At 41.5% G+C, this 24,023-nt stretch overlaps 2 protein-coding genes across 2 annotated transcripts in view; one reads left to right on the top strand and one right to left on the bottom strand.

Moving 5' to 3' along the window:
* Nucleotides 1-24,023, top strand: part of LOC311278748 (nuclear factor 7, ovary-like) — a 1,193,180-nt gene that overhangs the window by 704,566 nt on the left and 464,591 nt on the right. The window lies entirely within an intron of this gene.
* On the bottom strand, nt 18,863-23,901 carry LOC311278749 (E3 ubiquitin-protein ligase TRIM35-like). The gene is made up of 6 exons (XM_084389774.1): nt 23,492-23,901; nt 22,098-22,193; nt 21,677-21,907; nt 21,577-21,599; nt 21,377-21,495; nt 18,863-20,184 (listed from the first exon to the last, which is right to left on the bottom strand). The coding sequence occupies exons 1-6, from the start codon at nt 23,885-23,887 to the stop codon at nt 19,649-19,651; spliced, it is 1,401 nt and encodes a 466-aa protein (XP_084245900.1). The 5' UTR covers nt 23,888-23,901; the 3' UTR covers nt 18,863-19,648.

Raw genomic sequence — 24,023 nt, 5'->3', positions numbered from 1 at the left:
GTGCTGATGCAGAACAAGCTTCCTCTACGTTAACACTGGAGAAACTGCATGAAGCTATACAAAAGATTGCCGCCCGTCAAGATGAACTTTACCAAGCAGTACACAGTAATAGCAGGTTTCAACAGAGCCGTCCAAAAAGACAACCCCTGAAGGACAGTGATGGCAGATACATCTGTTATTCATGTGGTGAACCGGGGCACACTAGCAGGCAATGTCCACAAGGTGCTGAAGCAGCTACAGTGACTGATCGGTCCCGACGTTCTACAGGGGTACCTGGAACTAACACAGAAAATGTTCCATCACGTACAGCGCAAACCAGCCCTGGGCCATCTATGATAAGAAGTCATACAGCTGAATGGACTGACGAAGTGACAGAGACGTTGAAAAGTGGCGCATTTGGAGATTGTTTGACTGTTGAAGTTAGAATAGCTGGTGTCAAGACAAGCTGCTTACTGGATACAGGCTCAGAAGTGTCCACTATTACCGAGTCACACTTTAGGAAGCATTTCGGAGAACAAGAGCTGAGGCTGTCATCTGCTCACTGGGTTAGACTCACCGCAGCTAATGGACTCGACATTCCTGTCTTAGGATGTTTGCAAGCTGATGTGGAGTGCATGGGGCAGGTTCTCCCGGGGAAGTGCATCTTTGTGCTGACAGACACGAGCCCACAAGCAGAGGAGATAAAGGGACTTTCAGGAATCATTGGAATGAACATAATCAGGGAGTTCAAGTCCGTGTTCGTTACAGGAGAGAATGTGAAGTCAGCCAACAAATATGGACAACCCGCAGAAGCAAAGATACGAAGGGTGTTAGCCAGTGTTGAGAAAACCGAAACCTTGAGTCCTGATGGCAAGATTGGGTTCGTCAAAGTTGGTGGAAAACAGGTCATCACCATTCCTCCACTAAGTGAAAAGGTGTTCGAAGGTCGTTGCAGAGTGCCACCTAAAGTGAAGTGCCAAGTATTAATTGAGCCCACCGCTGGTGTGAGTCTACCCAAGGGGCTCCTAGTGGCTAATGTGCTAACAAAAACTGAGGGTGGTAAAGTTTCTGTACGTGTCATGAATTCGAGCGAGCGGACAATCAGACTTAACCCAAGATGCAGAGTGGCAGTAGTGTCTAAACCACAGGAGGTGTTAACTGAGAATACACTAGAGTTTGAGGAGGAGGAAGGGACACTTCATGTCCGACGAGTGGCGCATGTCCAAGCAGTCAAAATCTCTGATAACCCCCCAGTACCAGTCCAGGTGAATTACGAAAAGCTCACCCCTGCACAAAGAGAGGAACTTAATCAGTTGTTGGCAAAGTACAGAGACATATTCTCCAAAAGTGACAGTGACTACGGGTACACACATTCAGTTACCCATGACATTCACACCGGTGATGCTCCGCCAGTGAAACAAAGGCACCGTAGAGTACCACCACATGTTTTCCAAGAATTCAAAAAACACGTGCAGGATCTAGTGTCACAAGGCATCCTTAAGGAGAGCGCAAGTCCGTGGGCATCCCCAGCAGTAATAGTCGTGAAGAAAGACGGCAGTGTGCGTTTCTGTTGTGATTACAGGAGGTTAAATCAAGTCACCTGCAAAGACGCATATCCACTTCCCAGAGTGGAAGAATCTCTGGATGCACTGGGAAATGCTCAGCTGTTCTCCACCCTAGATCTTACGGCCGGCTATTTCCAGGTAGCTGTAAATGAGCGTGATCGTGAAAAGACAGCAGTCACTACCCCGTTTGGACTGTTTGAGTGGACAAGGATGCCATTCGGGCTGTGCAACGCGCCAGCCACCTTCCAGCGCCTTATGGGAGTAGTGCTCGGGGATTTGACCTTCGATGTCCTCTTGATATATCTTGATGATATTATCGTGTTTTCTAAAGACTTCAAGAGTCACTGTGAGAGACTAGAGCTGGTCTTCGATCGACTGAAGCGGCATGGCCTAAAGTTAAAACCAAGCAAATGCTTTCTCTTCAGATCTGAAGTAAAATTCTTGGGCCACGTGATTTCCTCTGAAGGAATCCAAGTCGACAGTGAAAAGGTTAGTGCCTTGGATGCTTGGCCTGTGCCTAAAAGTGTGAAAGAGGTGAGACAATTGATCGGATTCATGAGTTATTACCGGCGGTTCGTACCAAAGTTTGCTCAAATAGCAAAACCATTGCATGCGTTGATGGGCAGCAAAGACAAAAGGAGAGCCTCTGAACTGTTCATGTGGAGTAGCGAATGCCAGACTGCGTTTAACAAATTGAGACAATACCTGATGTCACCACCTGTTCTTGCTTACCCCGACTTTGGCCTTCCATTTATCCTCACTACAGATGGAAGTCAACAGGGCCTCGGAGCTGTATTGAGCCAAAAACAAGGTGGAGCAGAGCGCGTCATTGCATTTGCTAGCAGAGGCCTGAGAGGATCAGAGCGGAATGACAAGTTCTATAGTGCATTCAAACTGGAGCTGTTGGCCCTTAAGTGGGCTGCAACAGAAAAGTTTAAAGAGTATCTGATGTTCTCCAAGTTCACTGTAATCACTGACCATAATCCACTGCGTTATCTGGAGACTGCAAATCTTGGTGCAGTTGAGCAACGCTGGGTGGCCCAGTTAGCGGAGCTTAATTTCGAGGTTCTGTATAAGCCTGGAAGACTGAACACCAATGCGGATGCTCTATCAAGAATTCCCTCCAGTGAAGTTCCAGAACAGGAAGACACAGAGAAAGATTTCATCAGACTGAACTCTGAGGAAGTGCGTGCATGCCTGTGGCCCGCGCAAGACTCCAAGCAGGGCGGGACTGATGTTCAAGTGGCCGTACAAGCGTCCATCAAGAAAGTGTTGAATGGTTACAGCTGGAATGAAATAAGGGAGCTGCAAAGAACTGATGCCTTGATGGGTCCCGTGTACAATGCACTGTTCAAAGAGAAAAAACCAAGCAGGACAGAACAACAGAGTATGCCACCAGAGTCAAAAAAGCTTTACAGAGAGTTTGAACGTCTTCAACTGCATAATGGAGTGATGTTTAGATGCATTCTTGATCCAAGGGATGGAGAAAAAATTAAGCAGCTGGTTGTTCCGGTCCCATTACAGCGATCAGTTTATGACAGTCAACATGAGCATGGGGGTCATTTCGGAGAAAAGAGTACTCTGACACTGATGAGGCGGAGCTACTATTGGCCTAAAATGTCTAAGGATGTTCAAGGATGGATAGCACAGTGTAAAAGATGTACCCTTGCAAAGGATGTCTTTCCAAGAATCCGAGCTCCGATGACTTGTAGCAATGTCACTGCTCCTTTAGAAGTGCTGGCAATGGACTATACTCAGCTGGAAATGTCCTCAGGAGGGTATGAAAATGTACTGGTTCTAACTGATATGTTTACCCGGTTTACAGTTGCTGTCCCAACCAAGAACCAGACAGCGAGTACCACTGCAAAGGCCCTCATCAAACATTGGTTCGTATGCTACGGGTGCCCAGCTCGTCTGCATTCAGATCAGGGAAGATGTTTCGAGGCGCAAGTGATCAAGGAACTCTGTAAAGCCTATTGTATTGGAAAAAGTCGTACAAGTCCCTACCATCCTCAAGGAAACTCTCAGTGCGAGCGGTTCAACCGCACAATGCATGATATGCTGAGAACGTTGACACCTGAGAAAAAGAAAGACTGGAAAACTCACCTACCTGAGCTAGTAATGGCATACAACAATCACGTCCACTCATCTACTGGCTATTCTCCCTTTTACTTGATGTTTGGGAGGGATGCACGCCTTCCATTAGATGTGTTGGGTGGAAAGGATGTGGAGGAAAGTGATGCAGAAGACTTGGACGAATGGGTGAAGAGTCATCATGGTCGACTAAAGACTGCCGTAGAAGTCGCAAATATGGTCGCACAGGAAGCTTCCAAGAGACGGAAAAGAGTGTATGACCGCAAATCTTCTGGAGCGCTTGTAAGGCCTGGTGACCGTGTGTTGCTACGTAATCACAAACATAGGGGCAGAAATAAGATTCAAGACAAGTGGGAACATGCACCGTACATTGTAGTAAAGCAGAATCATTCAGACATACCTGTATTTACTATCAAACCTGAAAAAGGGGGTCCGTCCAGAGTAGTACACAGAGATCAGCTCCGTCACTGCACCTTTCCTTTGTCACCTAGTACGCCACGTACAACCACATGTAGACCCGTAAACCAGTCAGACTCCGAAACCGAATTCCCAGATCTTGTTTGTTTTCCAGCCACTGCACATAGACAGAGTAAAGATAAAGGGGTGGTACAGATGGAAACCAATGATGTAGAACAAAGAGGGAGTGTAACACAAGAACAGGAGAATGTAGTGGAAGATGTGGTCTCTGAAGTAGAGTGGGGAGTACATGAAGTTTCTGATGATGCTGACATTTCAGATGTTGAATGTGAAAATGTTCCAGAGCTCAGACGCTCTCAAAGACAAAATCGTGGTAAATTACCTGTGAGGTATAGAGCTGATTATCTGATGAAATAAGGTAGAAAGAAGAAAAAATTAACTGAGGTTGTGATGAGAAATATGTATGAACTTGTTTGAGATTGAAAAGAATGTATTTTGTACAATGTTGCACTTTTAAACTGTGTTCTGTTTATGTTCCAGGGGCAGGCTGTCTGGAGATGTCGATGGTATGGCAGGGTTTAGCAGGGGGGAATGTAACGGAGGTATTTTTCTCTATGGGGACTTTTATTTTGACGGGTTTTTCTTTCTCCGGCGTGCTCGCGGGAGATGCAAAGACGTCTGGGAAGAAGAAGAGAGCGCAATAGTTTACGAGGCAGACACGCCATGATTGCTGTACAAGAGGTCGATATTTTTCTGTTGAAGCTGTAATGTAAAACAGTGGTGCACATTCGGATTAAGTTTCGTGAGTTTAGTGTACATCAACATTGTCATGTGAAACTGTAGACGCAGTTGAAACAGAGGTTCTCGGTCGATTGCGTCATCGGACGGAGAACAGTGTTGGAGACTGGCTGAGAGCACGAGAGAGAGTTGCTAGAGCCGTGAGTTTCATTCGGAACACTTGTTTTTCCGTTAGTCTGACTAAGAATTTTTGAGCGTCCTGCTGTTTTTCTGGGTGATCTACAGACCGTGTTGGAACGAGAGACATTTATTTTTCTGAGAATCATTTGAGTGCACTTTTCAGTGCGCGAGAATGCTTATGTGAGCTGATCGATCGATCTTGAAGGAGTGATTCGTTTTTGGGAGACTGACGATCGTCAATGGTGAAGATTTGTTTTTGAAAGACGTTTTTTTGTGTGATCCAGATCATTTGATTAATGCGTGCGAGCTGGGCTGAGCTGCGCCATTTTGAGTTTTCCTGAGCCACGCTGAAACTTTCTTGTGTTTTTTATTTTTTATTTTTATTTGCCCTGCCATCCTTACGACATCTCACTGTCCTGTCTCAGCTGTTCATTCAATCGTTACATCTGTTGTTCAAGTCATCGCAAGTCATCGCAAGTCATCACAAGTCATCGCAAGTCATCACAAGTCATCGCAAGTCATCACATCAAAGTTGTCGTTGCCACAGACTGGTACTACAGTTCGATACACACACACACACACGAACATTTCACTGATATAGTGTGAACTGAACTGAGTGTTTGAACAAACTGAGGGTTTCAACTGTCAATTTGAACTGTTTGTGCTAACTGAGTTGTTTGGAAACTGAATCATAAAATTGATTCATGGGAATCGTTCAAGTGATTTCAAGGTTACCTACATTCGAAATGAGTTGTTAGAAGTGAGTCATTTAAGTGGAGTGAGATTATGAAGTGAATCATTTGGATCAAACTATAAGAGTCATCTATATCCAGTGTTGTCTGTAAATAAGTTTGTGCCCTATACTGACATTAATTTTGGGAGACACTTTTGAGGTGTTAAAAGAGGCTTGTTTTGAAAGTGTTAACTATTTGAAGATCTTTCAAGAAGACAATCTCAAAACTGTTTTTTATTTAATTTAATTTTTTTGTTACTTTTTGGTATTTTATGATATTGAAACAGATCCTTCCAGCAGAAATATAATTTACAAAGAGAAGGAAAATAAATTACTAATTGTTAAAACGTAAGACGTTTGAAAGTTATTTTTTTTAACTTACCTTGGGGTAGGGGCGTCTCACTTACACTATTAGGATTAGGTGGGTGGGGATGTGAATTTCAATTTATTTTTCACCACATACACTTCAGGAAGCCACCGTGTCGACATACTCACCTGAAGCCTACGCTACCTATTCCTGTAGTATAAACTAGTGTAAGAGAAAACATATACATAACATATTGCATATTGAGGCTCAAAGCACTGGAGCGGGGACTAAGATCCTTTCGCTTTTAAGTCTTCCAAGGTAGTGTTTTTATTTTCCCCTACGAGGCGAGACTTACAGTCCCGTTACAAGTAACTTATACAACTACATTTGGATTATTACACAATGTCGAAATAAAGTGAATCTGCAGAGTTTTGCATGTAAAGGGAACCATTGAAGAAAGCGTTCAAACTCACATGTGCTCGCGCTCATGACCGCATTCACGCAACTGAACATCTGAACACAAACAACGATCAAATGCACATTGACGGATCATCTTCCGTCTGTTCTCCAAAATGTAATCAAATGTATATTTCTGCAAGCGCAAGGCATTCTGGGTTTTTTTTTTAAGACGAGTTCGCACGCCACTGCGCAATACTCACAAACTACCGCGGGATGGCGGCTGTTCGATTCATAAACTGTGAACATTGGTAGCTTATTTAATGTGTAAATTAAGGTTTATGTCCAAAAAACTGCTAGCATCATACTTTGTAGTAGTGCTATCGTGGCGTAATAACCTGTTTGGTTGTAAAACGTATTACCTGAGTGAAATGAAATCGAATGTATCGTCCTGTGGAATCATTCATTCACAGACAGACAGCTTACGAAGATGTTCAACTAATAAAGATCTTAATCGCTGGCAAAAATATGATGCATTTGCAGATTTGCTTTCACTTGACTGTAGGTCCACTTCATCCAACGCTCTTGATGTTCTTACAGTTTTTTCTGACTATTGACTAATTTTGCAAAACTCTACACACAAATAAGAAAACCTTTCACCAAATCAGCAAAACAGTTCTCTTGCAAAAGCTAATAAACCTTGCTTAACTCTTCAAACCTTCGTAAAAATGGTATTTTTGTATCAAACAGTTAACACAAGCCATCACATTAATAAGCACACAATCCGCCAACTACACACTGATGGTATGAATAAAAAACACATCTGGCGTTTGCTTTCTCTGTGCACAAGGTAGGCTATGTCAGTCTGAGGTCATACTTTTGTCATAGTTCTGTAAACATACAGGGATCCAAACTTCAAGTATTGGTGTTTATTTACACACATCACAAACACAAGTGTGTTTTTTTTTTTCAAGTCAAAACACAAAATAGTAATTTCACTGAGAAAAAAAATAAAATAAATCAGTCTACATCGTGTCGTCTCTCTGGGTCCGGCCACAAAATTTCGTCTACATCACATGCAATGTCCTCTAGTCCAAGGCACCGGGGAAAATATCTTCTGGAATGCCGTATCCAGGCCTGACATGATGCCTGCTCAATGTCCCCACATGCCTCCTCCATTGCCTGTAAAAGGGCTATGCGTTGATGGGGATGACGGTCATAGACCTTCCAGCGTCAGGCAGAGAAGAACTCTTCAATTGGATTCAAGAATGGAGAGTATGGGGGGAGGTTGAGTACAGGGAAGAGTGGGTGATCTGTAAACCAGTTGCGGACCAAAGCAGCCCTATGGAAACTAACATTGTCCCATATGATGACGTATCTGGTCTGCTCTGGTCTCTGAACATTAGTGAGCATGTCATGTAAGGTGTCCAGGAATGTAATAATGTGTGCAGTGTGATATGGGCCTAGGGTTACATGATGGTGAACAACACCATTTTGGCTTATAGCTGCACACATAGTTATGTTACCACCATGTTGTCCTGGGACATTGATTATGGCACGGTGTCCAATAATGTTCCTGCCACGTCTCCTTGTTTTAGTGAGGTTAAAACCCGACTCATCCACAAAAAGCAGCTCGTGACCCATGACATCTGCCTCTAGCCCATCACTCTCTGGACAAGACGAAACACATGCAGCACAGCAGGCCCATGCACAGCACTAGTACACACTTCCAGATTCAGTCCAGTGATACTATAGCTTACCTGCACATAGTCATATCGCAGTTGTTTTACACGTTCACTGTTTCTTTCAAAAGGGACTCTGTAGATTTGTTTCATTCGGATTCTGTTGCGGGCAAGAACATGAGATAATACAGAAATGCTCACATCATGTATGTTTTGGAAGGTGGTGTCATCCTCAGTTATGCGCTGCTGTATTTCTCGTAGTCTTATGGAATTATTTGCAATCACCATATTGACTATATGGGTCTCTTGTTCTGCAGTAAACATTCTTCCTCTGCCCCCGGCATCTGGACGTCCAGCAATTCTGTAAAGTAACAATTTCAGTATTTTTACATGTATGGTATAGTTGTGTTTCTCATTAGAGTATGGCAGTGCTACAAAACTTAGAGAAACTAACCGATTCTCATTTCAAAATGTCCTTATGATGCTACAGTGTAGCGGCTCAAGTTAGGCTGAACCCGTTGGCCAGCTTCCCTCAGGGTCATCCCATGGTTGATTCCGTGGTCCACTATTGTAGCTCTGATGTCATCAGTAATTCTATTTCTTACTCTGCTTACCCTTCCTCTTCCCCCTCTTCGTCCTCCTCTTGCTCCTCCTTGTCCTCTTCCTCTAACTTTATCTCCTTGTCCTTGTCGTCCTCTCCCTCTCTTCTTCACCTCCGCATCCTCTTCCTCCTCCTCCTCTCCTACTTCTTCACCTCCGCGTCCTCTTCCTCCTCCTCTTCCTCCTTCTCTCCTACTTCTTCACCTCCGCGTCCTCTTCCTCCTCCTCTCTCTCCTACTTCTTCACCTCCGCGTCCTCTTCCTCCTCCTCTCTCCTACTTCTTCACCTCCGTGTCCTCTTCCTCCTCCTCTCCTACTTCTTCACCTCCGCGTCCTCTTCCTCCTCCTCTCTCTCCTACTTCTTCACCTCCGTGTCCTCTTCCTCCTCCTCCTCCTCTTCCTCCTCCTCTCCTACTTCTTCACCTCCGCGTCCTCTTCCTCCTACTCTCTCTCCTACTTCTTCACCTCCGCGTCCTCTTCCTCCTCCTCTCCTACTTCTTCACCTCCGTGTCTTCTTCCTCCTCCTCTTCCTCCTCCTCTCTCTCCTACTTCTTCACCTCCGCGTCCTCTTCCTCCTCCTCTCTCTCCTACTTCTTCACCTCCACGTCTTCTTCCTCCTCCTCTTCCTCCTCCTCCTCTCCTACTTCTTCACCTCCGCGTCCTCTTTCTCCTCCTCTCTCTCCTACTTCTTCACCTCCGCGTCCTCTTTCTCCTCATCTTCCTCTTCCTCTCTCTCCTACTTCTTCACCTCCGCGTCTTCTTCCTCTTCCTCTTCCTCTTCCTCCTCCTCCTCTCCTACTTCTTCACCTCCGCGTCCTCTTTCTCCTCCTCTTCCTCTTCCTCTCTCTCCTACTTCTTCACCTCCACGTCTTCTTCCTCCTCCTCTTCCTCCTCCTCCTCTCCTACTTCTTCACCTCCGCGTCCTCTTTCTCCTCCTCTCTCTCCTACTTCTTCACCTCCGCGTCCTCTTTCTCCTCCTCTTCCTCCTCCTCTCTCCTACTTCTTCACCTCCACGTCTTCTTCCTCCTCCTCTTCCTCCTCCTCCTCTCCTACTTCTTCACCTCCGCATCCTCTTTCTCCTCCTCTTCCTCTTCCTCTCTCTCCTACTTCTTCACCTCCACGTCTTCTTCCTCCTCCTCTTCCTCCTCCTCCTCTCCTACTTCTTCACCTCCGCGTCCTCTTTCTCCTCCTCTCTCTCCTACTTCTTCACCTCCGCGTCCTCTTCCTCCTCCTCTTCCTCTTCCTCTCTCTCCTACTTCTTCACCTCCGCGTCTTCTTCCTCCTCCTCTCCTACTTCTTCACCTCCGCGTCTTCTTCCTCCTCCTCTTCCTCCTCCTCTCTCTCCTACTTCTTCACCTCCACGTCTTCTTCCTCCTCCTCTTCCTCCTCCTCCTCTCCTACTTCTTCACCTCTGCATCCTCTTTCTCCTCCTCTCTCTCCTACTTCTTCACCTCCGCGTCTTCTTCCTCCTCCTCTTCCTCCTCCTCCTCTCCTACTTCTTCACCTCCGCGTCTTCTTCCTCCTCCTCTTCCTCCTCCTCTCTCTACTTCTACTACTTCCTCCTCCTCTCTCTACCCCCTACTTCTTCACCTCCGCATCCTCTTCCTCCTCCTCTCCTACTTCTTCATCTCCGCGTCTTCTTCCTCCTCCTCTTCCTCCTCCTCCTCTCCTACTTCTTCACCTCCGCGTCTTCTTCCTCCTCCTCTTCCTCCTCCTCTTCCTCCTCCTCTCTCTCCTACTTCTTCACCTCCGCGTCCTCTTCCTCGGCCTCCTCTAATTCTCTCTCTTCCTGCTCTCTCCATTGTACTCCACACGGACAGCTTACCTGTGGCTTATTTATAGTGCTTAGGCTGATTGCAAAGTGAACTAATTATCTAAAACAGTTTTCGCATGTGACAGTGTGCCAGACAGTTGGCAAAATAGTGTAAATAATATCCATACATGTGTATAGTTTTGCTAGGAGTGTGTTGATCATTTGGAAATTGAGTGTAAAGCAGTGAGTTGTGTTTGCAGTTCTGCAAAAACAGTGCTGTGCAGTGGATTGTACCTACAGTTTTGCAAAGTGTGTTACAAAATTGCAAACTGAGTGCAAAGCAGTGTTTGTGCTTTTAGTTTTGCAAACTCAGTGAGTGGTTTTGCTATAAGTATTAATAGTTTTAGAAATTGTGCTATAAGAATCACGGTTAGGGTTTGAGCATTCAGAAAAAACTGTAAATCTTCCTGTTACGACTCCGAGTGTGAAACCGCTTCAGATTCAGTGTGTGGAGGGAACACATCATTCAAACTGATTCGCGAACCGATTTAGACAGTACTGCTAACTTGTTTGATTAAGTCTTTGAAGAGAGACAAAGAACTTATATTGACAAGACGTGTCTCAAACTGGCGACCCGTGTGAGCGTCGAGTCTGAGGAGGCGGGGCGGGAGAAACCACAATCTCTGATATTTTGAATTGGACTGCAGTACCTATTTCCACCACTAGCTGTCCTTCTTACAGACTGCACCTTCATTCAAAACAATGGCTGCGTCCGAAACCGCATACTTCCCTACTATATAGTATGGAAAAAGCAGTAGGCGAGCGAATAAGTATGTCCGAATCCTTAGTATCCATAAAAGAGTAGGCGAGAATTACCAGAGTGACGTACTAATTATCGCGAGATTCGGGCGTACATATACTTATAGTGCGTCCGAATATTCCTACTTTCCTACTATATAGTAGGGGAAAACAGTACGTGAACGGAGTAGTATGTCCGAAACCTCAGTACTCATAAAAGAGTAGGCGAGAAGTTCCCGGATGGCTTACTGCTTCAGCCCAGATTTTGAAGAGCTCGAAGATGAATACTTTTCTATCCCAGGAGGCCACGCGAGAGGATACGTCATTATCAAACATCGCAGAGATCAGCGACGCGGGTGCTTTCAAATGTGAGTAAACACGGGTCCTTGTGTTAAAATTGCATGTGTTGAACTACTGTAGAGTAAACTGTTGAATTGTTGAAGGTGTAAAGACGTTACACAGTATAGTATAGTTGTGATTTTGCTGTAAAAACACGTTTTATTGTGTATAGCTAACAGGGGAGCTCCAGTAAGGACACGTAAGTTACGTACTTAGAAGAGCACATCACAACATGAAATAGACATCTGAGTGATGAATGTGTGCTATTATGTAGAACAAATCTATAAAGTAACTAAACATAAGTTATCTATTTTATTTGTCCATTAGTAGCCTACTGTTGATAAATTGAGGAACATTTATGTTGGATAAAAAGTTAAAACAAGTTCATAAATCACAGAGGTAATGTGAATCTTGTCTGGATGTTACAGGGACAGATGAACAGATGTGTTTTTATCCGGTGGAGAGTGGCTCATGAAGCTGAATGCTGCCATCAAAGGCTTTGAGTGAGTATACCACAGAAATTAATAACAATAACTAATTATTGTAATTTCAAACAGAGCTATTACAGCACTTTTCTCATTCTTGATTTCTGTGCATTAGCTGCACAGCTTTTGTGGTGGAGCAGGACCTGCAAGGGAAGATTATGGCGGCGTTTGTGAAAAAAAGTGGTTTTGTCTTCTAAATAATACTGAAATCATATGACATTGTGTGGTTAAAATGACTGCTTTTGTGTTATGTTTGTGCATTTTGTAGAATCTGAAATATCAGCAGGCTGGTGTGAGTGCTGAGGATGAGGAACCCAGAGCTGAATCCTGGAGATGGTGCCATGAGTCCCTCCATCACTCCTCCTGCCCTTACGAGTCCTTCCATCACTCCACTTGCCCTTATTGCCTCAGATTCTGAAGCACAACACAACACGCAACAACCTCAGCGCCTTCAGCCTACATACATGATTGTAGTTTGAATAAAGCTTTGTTTCATGTGTTGACTTGTATATGCATTTGTTTATTGTGTGATGGTGACTTTCATTCATTCTTTTACTAATTTATTGTCAGTAAATACAATATAATTATTTAATTAATGCTTTATTTAATTGTTTGAATGCAAATGTAGATATGTTCACTATATACTTTTTACTACTATTTTCAGTAAAAAGTAACATAATTAAGTATTGGTCAGCATTTATCGTTGTTATTATTGTATGTTTTGGGGTGGGATATCAATGCAATTCATTCTGGGGTAATATTAATTTTTAATATTAATGATACTTAATTTTTTTTGAGTATAAAATCAACAGTTTTCTCCAAAGGCAAATCTTTGCACAGCTGCCCTTTGTGCAGACATTACAAACGCTGAGGAAAGCCGTTCTAGGTAGGGCTGTTGAGTTACTGATGTTATGAGGTGTATATACATATATATATATATATATATATATATATATATATATATATATATATATATCATGGGTTTGCATACATAATATGAGATTTTTTACAGATTTTTTACCTAGTACAAGGTTGAATATTTTAATATATTTTTTCTTAAATAATTCATTATAATACATTTAAAAATGCATTTTAAAAAATATATTTATAGGCCTAGGCCTGAGGGATGAAACAAGAGTTAAATTCAACAAGAAAAAGAGGAAAACATAAAGCAGTTAGCCACTTTTGCTTGTGGGTAAAAATGTTTGGATATAAAATAAAGAAATTAACAACATTCACGAGATGACCATTTTGGGATTTCGTAATAAAAAAAAATAATATTGTAAGGATAAAACGGTGGGTCACATTAGTAGGGTTACTTTAACTTTAATCAACCCTAAATGTATTCACAAAATAAATGGGCAGCAGTTTCTTCAAAATGAGCAAGTTTAATCAATATCAATATTTACAGATAGATGAATTAAACGTGTCGTTCAAATCTTTTAAGTTGTTGCGCGTGTGATAATGCGTCGTAGGTCACATGATAACGTCAACATGGCAGATGTCCGGTTCGCATTCATACTCAACGAGATTTGGCTATAAAGTACCTACTCTTTTAGCGCTCGTTAAGTAAGTACTCATTGAAAATAAGTACCTACTCATTGAGTACGCGGTTTCGGACGCAGCCAATGTTATTTCTTCTTAAAATGGTATTTTGTTTTCAGATGACACACACAAACCATCATATGAATAGACATTTACAAGAGCCAGTTGAACACTGATGTGCTCAATGTAAAACACTGATGAATGGAAAACACTTCTTCTCCATTCGTCAAATGGCCTTTTGTTTTGTTCAGTGTTACACTTACTACAGACAGTACATATATAAGTGTGTTGTAAAATATTTGGGAATATTGTTTTTATTCTCAGAACACACAAATACACGGAAACAAATATATTTTATTTTTCCCAAAAAAACAATGTACACAGTGTACATCCCAGCCAACACAAAGTTGCAGATACAGTGGTCTACAAGAATTTACAGTAAAACCCCTATGCTGCATCCCCTCTCCTGTTCTGGTCTGGCCACAGCTCCTCATCCACTTGCTTGGAGAAGGGGTATACCGTATACGCATTTGTGGATTTCGGTCATACACTTTCCATCTCCAGGCAGAAAAGCATTCCTCAATAGGATATAGGAATGGAGAATATGGAGGGAGATATACAACTAGAAAGCATGGGTGGGCAGTGAACCAGTTACGAACCAGGGCTGCGTTTCCCAAAAGCATCGTAAGCCTAAGTTGATCGTAAAAACGATCGTACGACTGATCTGAATATTATGGTCTGTTTCCCAAAAGCATCGTAGCTTAAGTAGCACTTGAAAATCTTCGTAGATCTACGAGTGCTCTGGAGTAATCGTACATCCCCAAGTGCATCGTAAGAAGACAGATTTATGAGGACACCTGCAGGACAACCGGCAGATTACACCTTTAACTTTATTCAAATGCAATGTGATTATAATATAAGGTTTTGATTGTACTTTATTGTACACTTTATTACTCTTTTTTGTTGTTGTTGGTTAAATTAATGTATAAATTAAATTATTAAAAAGGTCATAAAACAAAACAAAAAAATAGAAATAATTTAATCTAATAATTTTAATCAAAATTAATGTAATGAACAAAAAAATAAATAAAAAATCCTTTAAATCTGTTAAAAATTACATCTTTGTTTCTCCTCTAAAAGGACATTAATTAAATCTTTTTGAAAGGTATCTTTTCTTGTTTTTTTTTTTGTTTTGTTTTTTTGTCAGTGCTTCCGCCTGTAGGTGCTTTATATAGACTTGTCTTGATTGCTAATCCACAACAAATGACAATTATTAGGTTAAACATTCAGAATACGATTCCATATAAGATTATGTTTCAGCACTTCCCGAATGGACAGCGACTCTTAAGTAGCACGTAGAGCGCGTTCTCGCGCTTTTTTGTTAATGTTAAGTGCACTTTTTGGGATACGCTCTTGGAATTGCTGCGAGCGTTCGTAACCTTGCACGTAGAAAGCGCTCTTAAGAGCTAAGATACATCGTTATCGGGAAACCCGGCCCAAAGCAGCCCGGAGGAAACTTACGTTATGATCTGATCTGCTGGAATGAGTGTGTTGTGTCTGGTGTGTTGTGTCGGGTGTCCAGGAACGTGATCAGATGGGCAGTGTTGTAGGGGTCAAGGGTCGCATGGTGATGGATGACGCTGTGGACGGTAATCGCTGCACACATTGTGATGTTCCCTCCGCGCTGGCCAGGGACTTCAACATGATATTCCTTCCCCTCTTTCGTCTTGAATCCAACATCATCAATGAAGATGAACTGGTGCTCCGCTCAAGGACTCTCTGAAACACACATGACAATATCACAAATAGAGATGGAGTGGTCACTATTGTGAAGCACAATCATTATGATTACAATACTGAAATATGTATAATTTATACAGTGTTGAGAGTATGCATCAACTGTGGGATTGTGTAGGACTCACTTGCACATAGTTATATCGCAGTTCTTTGACTCCTTCTGAATTGCGTTGAATTGGCACCCTGTAGACCTGCTTCATCCTCAGATTATTTCTACACGGTCCAGTGTTGATAAGCTTACCCTATCAATATTTTGAAATATCTCATTGTTTTGTATTATTTCTCTTTGTATTTGCCGTAATGTAATGCCGTTATTTTCTAGGACCGTGTTCATGATTTCAGTTTCCCGTTCAGGAGACCGAACACGTTCCCGACCGCCTTGTGTTGGGAATCTCTCAGTTCTGCCAAACAAATAGTAAAATACTGTAAATAGGCCTATATAAATAGGCCACTTCCTGCTTCCGGAACACGGAGGATTCAGAACTTCCGGTCAACAGTATTTCTCCATAAGGATTTAGATTATCAGCCATAATGTCTAAACCATCCGAGGTAGACTGACCACGAGCTATGAGGTTGTGAAACGAATGTTTTTGCTCCTGTAGAAGCTATAAGTTCGTATGAAATCAACCCTGTTTTAAGAAAAACATGTTTTATCCGCGATCTTATGAAAAAAAACTACACTACCCACAATCCTAAGCGTAGCAGCAACGTCTGCTGATTGGTCCAACTCCCTGTTACCATAGAAACGTTTACCTTACTGACGAACAGCCCGCCGCTGTTGTTGTAGTGTACCGGGTTTCTCTGCGTCAGGACGTAGACAGCCATTCCTCAGCTTTCACGCTTTTCCACTTGAGAGTTTTCATTTACCATCCGAACCACATCGTCATATGTGACTTCAGGCAGGTTGCGGAGATATTTGGTCCAGCGGTATCTATCGGACTCCGCCATTGTAAAAAGCTAACCGGAAGAGCCGTATCCCTACTAAAAGACGTACTTCCGGTCTTCAATTTTTTCGTGACATAGGCCTATACTGAGTAGGAATACAAAGTAGGAATACATTTCCCAAATACTTGAAACATACTTTATGTTTACAGTCCTACAGAACAGTCCACAGGCAGTACTGTACTACTGTACTCATTGAGGACTGTGTTGATATGCAGTCCTGCAGTTTTCTAGAGTGAGTAGATTCCTTACCTATTCTCATTTGGGAAGGTCCGGATGATGGATGCTACAGTGAACCTGCTCAAATTTGGCTGTACTCTTTGCCCAGCCTCCCTCATCCCCCAGCTTTATACATCAGAATATGCTGACAATGATTCTTCGATATTCCTTAATTCTCTACATAATACCTCTAAGCTCAACAACTCAGAAAGGGATTTTTGTGACCTCCCCTTATCCCTGGCAGAAGTCAGTCAGTGTTTAGAGCTGTTAAAAGACCACAAGTCACCTGGGACAGATGGTCTATCGTCTGAATTTTATAAATTGTTTTCCCAGCAGATGGCGCCCTTCTTACTGCAGGTTTTTAGATGCGCTTTAATCAAGGCTCTCAAACTGACAGGAATACTTTTAGGCACCATATTAAAATCTCTTACTGAAATTACAGCACCTTTCAGTCATAAACTCAGAAAAAGAAAGAAGGTCTCCTTGAGCTCTGAATAAATCAGAAACAAGAATAATATTCTGATCCACACATTCCTTGAACAAAAGTGCTTTGTTTCCACACAATACATTTTCATTATTCCACATAAGACACGTGTGTGTGGAGAAATGATGTCTGAAAGCAATCTTCCAGGATTCTAGAGCTTGTTTGTACAAATCTGAGAGTTTAATAGGTAATTTGCTGCATTTAAAATGACAAGATAATAAAAACTGAAGGTCACCACAATGTTTGAAGATTATGTTAGGGATCCAAAACCAGTGTAATCCATCATTAGAAATACAATACTTAATTTTGATCATAATCATTTTTGAATAATATCAGCCACAGGTCTATAGCCTGCGTGATTTATGAGAAAGATCCGACTTAAACCAAGTGTTCAAGTGTATATATGGGGGTTTAGATCTCTCTGTGCCTCGATCAGGTTCAGACACTGACAGAGATCTGCTATTCGGTGTTTGACGCTATTAGACACATTTCTAGAAGGAAATCTATCAGCAATAAATCTGGAGCCTCATTGAAATCGCCACCAAATAATAAAGGCAGAGGGATATTTAAGTTTTTAATTACTTATATAAATGACTTTATTATCTGGTAGAACAACTGAGATAATCCACTTCCAATCCCTGAAGAAAGCGTTTCTATAATCTTTCCTTGAAATCCACTATTAAGTAATATAGCGACCCGACCCGATGAACTGGAGTTATGACAGAAAGAAATATTGCTCCTCCACTGATTACACCAGAATTTATCATCGTTTACACAAGAGTGTGTCTTGGAAAAATAGATGTCCCTTTTCATGGATTTACAAAACAAAACTTTTTTTTACAAATGTACAAATCTTTCTGCTTGTTTAAGTCACGAAGCCCCCGAACATTCAAAGAGAAACACGAGAGGAAGTTGATATATAATATTAATATAAAACAGTAACATTGTGAAATATTATGACAATTTAAAATGACTGTTTTCTATTTTAATACATTTTAAAATGTAATTTATTGCTGTGATCAAAGCTGAATGTTCAGCATCATTACTCCAGTCTTCAGTGTCACATGATCCTTCAGAAATCACTCTAATATGAGGATTTGATGATCAAGACACATTTATGATTATTATCAGTGTTGAATTTTTATTTCATGATGCTATGATGAATAGAAAGTTCAAAAGAACAGCATTTATCTGAAATCTAAAGCTTTTGTAACATTAAACACGACCCTTCAAAAGTTTGGGGTCAGTAAGAATTTTAATTTTATTTTTGGGGGAAAGAAATAAAATAAATCAATACTTTTATTCATCAAGCATGAGTTAAACTGATCAAAAGTTACAGTAAAGACTTTTATAATGTTAGAAAATATTATATTTCAGATAAATGCTGTTCTTTTGAACTTTCTGTTCATCAAAGAATTTTTAAAATAAAAATTGTACGAAACTGTTTTCAACTTCAAATGCTGCGAAAAACTAGTTTGGAAACACTTTTAATCGAGAAAAAGGGTTTTAAAGCAAATAAATATGGAGTCACATGACAGAAGCTGTATTAGTTGATCCTGTTCATAATATTCATATAATTAAATTGTATATTACATTATTTTATCACTATTGGTAAGAATAACACATGTTACCTCTCAAACATCATTCTTCCTTATTTTTGTAATTTTGTCTGTTTTTTATAATCTAAAGAAAGTTAAGCAGAAAAATATCCTAAAAGCTGCAGCCGTTTCTGAATATTGCTGGATCAAGTATTGATCTAAATAACCTTTATAATGAAGTACAGAAAATCATGACACTTGTTAATAAAAAATCATTGTTTGTAAACAATTTATTAATATATAATAACATGTTTGAAATGGATGAGGAAATCAGAGGCTTGTAAATCTCTGCCGCTCGTCAAAACTCCAGATGTGTGTCTGTCAAACGAAGGAAGACTGAAGGAGTTTCCAATAAAGGCAGAAAGAAAGGTCAAATAAACATGTTACGTCTGTAAAGTATTGTTTCCACGACTTAAACCCTAATTATCATCCCAAACATTTCATCTTTCACTCTGAGCATTAAATCACATAATCACATATTATTTATTTATTTAAAACACAAGATTATCAGCAAGAACCTTTACATCCATTTATTCCAGTGAACAAATGATCATTTCTCCTCTATAACTGAAATAATTATTCATTTAGTCTCATGTTGAACAAACACTGAGAATGTGCAGAATTTACTGCTTCAGTGATTTGATGTAATACAAGAAAAAATATGGTATATAATCATATATAATTATGATGCAAAAAAGTTTAGAAATTAATAAACACACATTGACTGAAATAATGGGGTAAATGTCAATTCTCCTGAAAACATGAATGCTGAAACGGTCTCTAATCGGTCTAATTGTGTGAAGTGGAATATAAATGAAAACTTCTTGTTTATTGATCTGAGTGTTGCTGTAGTGCTGGATATCAGTCATGTGATCATCACGGCCCAATCACAGCCACCGTACTGATATTCAGCTCAACAGCACTCTTACTCATGTGATATGGATTAAATATTGGAAACATGATGAAAGCAGGAAGATCCAGATCTACAGGAGTGACGTTTACTGACTATTGACCGGTAAGATCCTCAGAGAGTCAGAACACCAGAAGAATGGAAAGAGTGTGTGAGTGAAGGTGGTTGTGAATGTGTGTAGATGTGTGTTAGTTACAGGATCAGAGAACGACACCGTTCCTCCGTCATAGTCCAGATTCACTCTCACACGATCAAGCTTCTGTTTAACACGAAAACCAGAACCTGAAGGCATAAACAGTACATCCTCCTCAAAATCCTGTCTGATTAATAATCCGTACTGATCATACTGCACACTCCAGACATCAGTGTGGAAGAAAACACCTCCCTTCCTCTGGTTTGATGCTGTAGTTACTCCAAGTCTCCAGGCTGAACCCTCTTTAATCTCCACATCCCAGCAGTGTGTTCCTGAGTTAAAACCCTCTGAACCCAGAACACAGTTATAACGGTCTAATCTCTCTGGATTATCAGGAACAGGATGATTGATCTCGCTGTTTCTCACACTGGTCAGATCATCAGACAGGACGAGACCTGGACTCGCAGTGTTTGGGTCCAGAATCACAGGAGCTGATGAGACACAATCAACAGATGCTTTTATTCTGATCTTCATATAATGATCAAGAGTGAACCCAACACAGATTATTATGAATTATGACACTCGTCCTGTTGATCAAACACATTTTCCTCTGATCACTGTCAGTGCTGTTATTAGTTTCACACTCGTTTTTATCATCAGCGTTTAACGGCATCAACTACAAACATTAAATATGAGATTCAGACATTTGTGTCCATCAAGAGAAACTGATACTTTGGGAAAGTTAAATAACAATAAATCAATGAGATCTGCTGAGATTTATGCTGTAGATGAAGAACTGTAAGTGTGTGTCTGATCTTCAGCATCTGATCATCTTCATTTTAGTGGCTCTTATAGTCTGTGTTTTGCTTTAAATTAGTTTATTATGACTGTCTGTTGGGTTTGACTTACAATCATGAATCATCTTTAACACTTCCTAGCCACGCCCTAGCAACCATTGTTGAGCACCCTAGCAACCCAAATCTAAAGAGGGATATCTTATAATCTGAATGTCATAGAGGAGTTGCGGTTGGTTTATATCATTCATACTGGCAAGCAGCCTTTGAAGTAACATCATTGGCAGCTGTCAAGCCACTCCCTAGCAACTAAGCAGAGTACCCTAGCAACTGTTCAGCAAGACCTATATCTCAGCACCAGAACATCGTAGAGACATGGCGGTTGGCTCCTTTGACTAATGCTAGCAAACAGAACATGCTACACATGCTAGCAGTGAATAGCTACATGCTAATAGCGACTAGTTAAGTGTTAAAACTTCAAAAATGCTAACTAAAAGACAGAAGCATGCTAATCATGTTAGCACAATGCTAACAACATGTTGATTATGCTAGCGTCATGTTAGCATCTTGCTAAAACATGCAAGCAACATGGTGATTGTATTAGCATCATGTTACTAATTCTTATCATCTAACAAACACCAATCTGATCTATCTATCTATCTATCTATCTATCTATCTATCTATCTATCTATCTATCTATCTATCTATATATTTGTCTATCTATCTATCTATCTATCTATCTATCTATCTATCTATCTATCTATCTATCCATCCATCCATCCATCCATCCATCCATCTATCTATCTGTCTATCTATCTCTGTCATGAAGAGCCTCTAACTCTCCACCCATCCATCATGTCCAGCTCAGATCTCCTGCTGTCAGACTCACTGTTTTGGACGATGTCCTGCATCTTCTTCCAGACTCTGAACGGCAGGTTGCCCAAGTATCGTGGCACATTAATCAAAGCTCCAGAAGCCATCTGTGGATCCGGCTGTGAGCTCTGGACTCTGGAAGAACATTCAGGAGTCAGAACTGCAGTGGCTTTGGATCAGAACCAGAGAGACCAGAGACAGGAGCAGATCACTCACCTTTCCATTGAGACTGGAAACTCCTGCAGAACAAACACACCATTTATCATCAAGAACTCAATCAATCATCAATCAATCAACCAATGATCTGAAATCAGACCTTCAGAAAGCAGACGTCATTGGCTTTCATCATCTCCTCCATGTCTTTGATTGTGTGTGAAAGAGCTGAGATGTGTGTGTTCATCTCCTCCAGCTTCTCCTTCATCCTCTGCTTCTTCTGCTCCTCTTCCTCCCTCAGTGCAGTGACTGTAGCTTCTTCTTCATCTCTGAGAAACTGATGAAGCTTCTCAAACTGCTGTTTAATCTGACGCTCTGTGTGCTCAGCTTGAGACTGAAATCAAAGTACATTCACTTCAATCATCTCAATCGACACACATCATTAATATCCAAGATAAACTCAGAAGCAGATTGCTGCTAGTCATTTACAGAAATAATAAACTGGAATCCATTATATCAGATCATAACTGTATATAGTGATTCAACAGCTGTAATGAAAATGACTCTCGTCTCTGTTTCCTCACCTTGATGTGTTGAACTGTTTCCTCAAACTCTTCTTTCATTGCTTCATTGTGTTCAAGTTTATCTTGTAAGGACTCCAGTGCTGTATTGAGCTCCTCCTAGAATTGAACAAAAATACATTAAAACACCAGATTACAGTGAAGAGAAGACAATATATGCTTCCCTAATATGGAGCGAGTGCCATGGTTTCAATTGGCGGCTCAGAGGAGGACTTTGATGACACTATGTCTCTGAAGCGGAGGACTGAGCAAATTCTGGCCACGACTCCCCCAACCTTCTCTGCACCATGGATGAAACTGGTCTTGACCCGATGTCCTTCAAAGAGCTGTGCAGCGTGACCGACCTCGCCCTGCGTGCCACTAAGTCTACGTCCCAAACGATTAGTCGTGCCATGGCCAGTTTGGTGGTCCAACTTTGGCTGAACCTGACGGAGATCAAGACAAGACAGCCCTCCTTGACTCCCCGTCTCTCTCTCGGGTCTGTTCGGTTCTGCAGTGGACGGCTTCGCTGAGCGTTTTACAGGCCCAGAAGTCATCGCAGATAATGCGCCACTTTAAATAGAAAAAAAATACCTTTTACAAAGCGCTTTGAGAAGGATTGCGGCCTCAGACTCATCTATGGAAGTAGAATAATGACAAATGTTTTTGAAACAAAAATTTACTTGAAATTAAAATGATTGCAAGCATCACCCACCACAGCTGCGACTCTTCAACCCCTCGCCGTCCAGAGCCAGGCTTGGGAAGCTTTTACCGGCATGTCAGATTGGGTTTTAGAAATAATCAAACGGAGTTACTCGCTCCAGTTCTCTCGCAGGCTCCCCTGCTTCAGGAGTGTGACTAACACTTCAGTCTCGGACATCGACACTCACGTCCTCCGAGCTGAAGCACAAGCTCTGCTAGCGAAGGGCGACTCAGGCTTTTACAGCCGCTTCTTCCTCGTTCCAGTGAAGGATGGCGTCCTCAGGCTCATCCTCGATTTGAGATGACTGAACCGCGCTCTGGTAAGACGGCCGTTCTGAATGCTAATGCTAACTTTGAAACAAATCCTCTCACAGATCTGATTGGTTTATCAGTGGATCTGAAGGACGCATACTTTCATATCCAGATAGCCTCTTATCACAGTTCTTGAGATTCACATTCGAAGGGGCTTACCAAAATAATACAGTCCTACCATTCTGACTGTCTCTTGCTCTGCGCACTTTTATGATATTCGTGGATGCGACCCTCTCCCCCTGAGACAGATGGGAGTTCACCTCCTGAATTACCTCAGTGATTGACTGCTTTTAGCCCAATCGAAGGAGGAACGATCAATAACCAGATCGTTTAGTAACCGGAACGATCTGTGTTTGTGACTCGTTATGATTCTTTACATGTGAATCAAGAAACATTTGTCTTACCTTATATGATGAAACCACTTCACCGATGGGTCTGAATTTATGATTGTCATGTTGTTTTGAATCTCTGCACACTATACACACAGGCTGTTTGTCCTCCAGACAGAAGAGTTTGAGTTTCTCACTGTGTAAACTGCAGATCTCCTCAGACCCTGATGAACGCCTCTCATTTCTCTCCTTCAGGAACGACTCACACAAGTTTCTTAACGCACGATTAAATGGAGGATCAGATCTTGAGGATCTTCTCCTGCAGACAGGACACTCCTGAGATTCCTTGGTTCTCCAGAACTGTTGAAGACACTCTTTACAGAAACTGTGACTACAGGATAAAAGAACAGGAGCCTTGAAGATTTCATGACACACAGGACAAATATAATCATCTTCAGCTGCTGAAGCCATTTTCACTGTTTGAGCTCCAGCAATCTAAACTTTACTTTCACTTTCTGAATGACGGTTTAAAAAATGAATCACCATGAGAATCACAAAGATCAGAAACAAACTTGTTCTGTAAAGTTTTCCCCTTCGTACTCCACTG

Source organism: Rutilus rutilus, assembly GCF_951802725.1.
Source record: "Rutilus rutilus genome assembly, chromosome: 19".
NCBI classification, from domain to species: Eukaryota; Metazoa; Chordata; class Actinopteri; order Cypriniformes; family Leuciscidae; genus Rutilus; species Rutilus rutilus.
The sequence above is the reverse complement of the archived record's forward strand: the minus strand, read 5'-3'. Positions and strand labels throughout refer to the sequence as shown.

Bases quoted from the DNA above. Each gene is read 5' to 3' on its own strand.
- LOC311278749 (XM_084389774.1), bottom strand. From the start codon at position 23,887: ATGGCTTCAGCAGCTGAAGATGATTATATTTGTCCTGTGTGTCATGAA. The intron at 21,600-21,676 runs GTCTGATTTCAG...TTTGTTCTGCAG, and splicing joins ATGACGTCTGCTTTCTGAAG to GAGTTTCCAGTCTCAATGGA. The intron at 20,185-21,376 runs GTGAGTCTGACA...GTGTCTCATCAG, and splicing joins GCAGGACATCGTCCAAAACA to CTCCTGTGATTCTGGACCCA.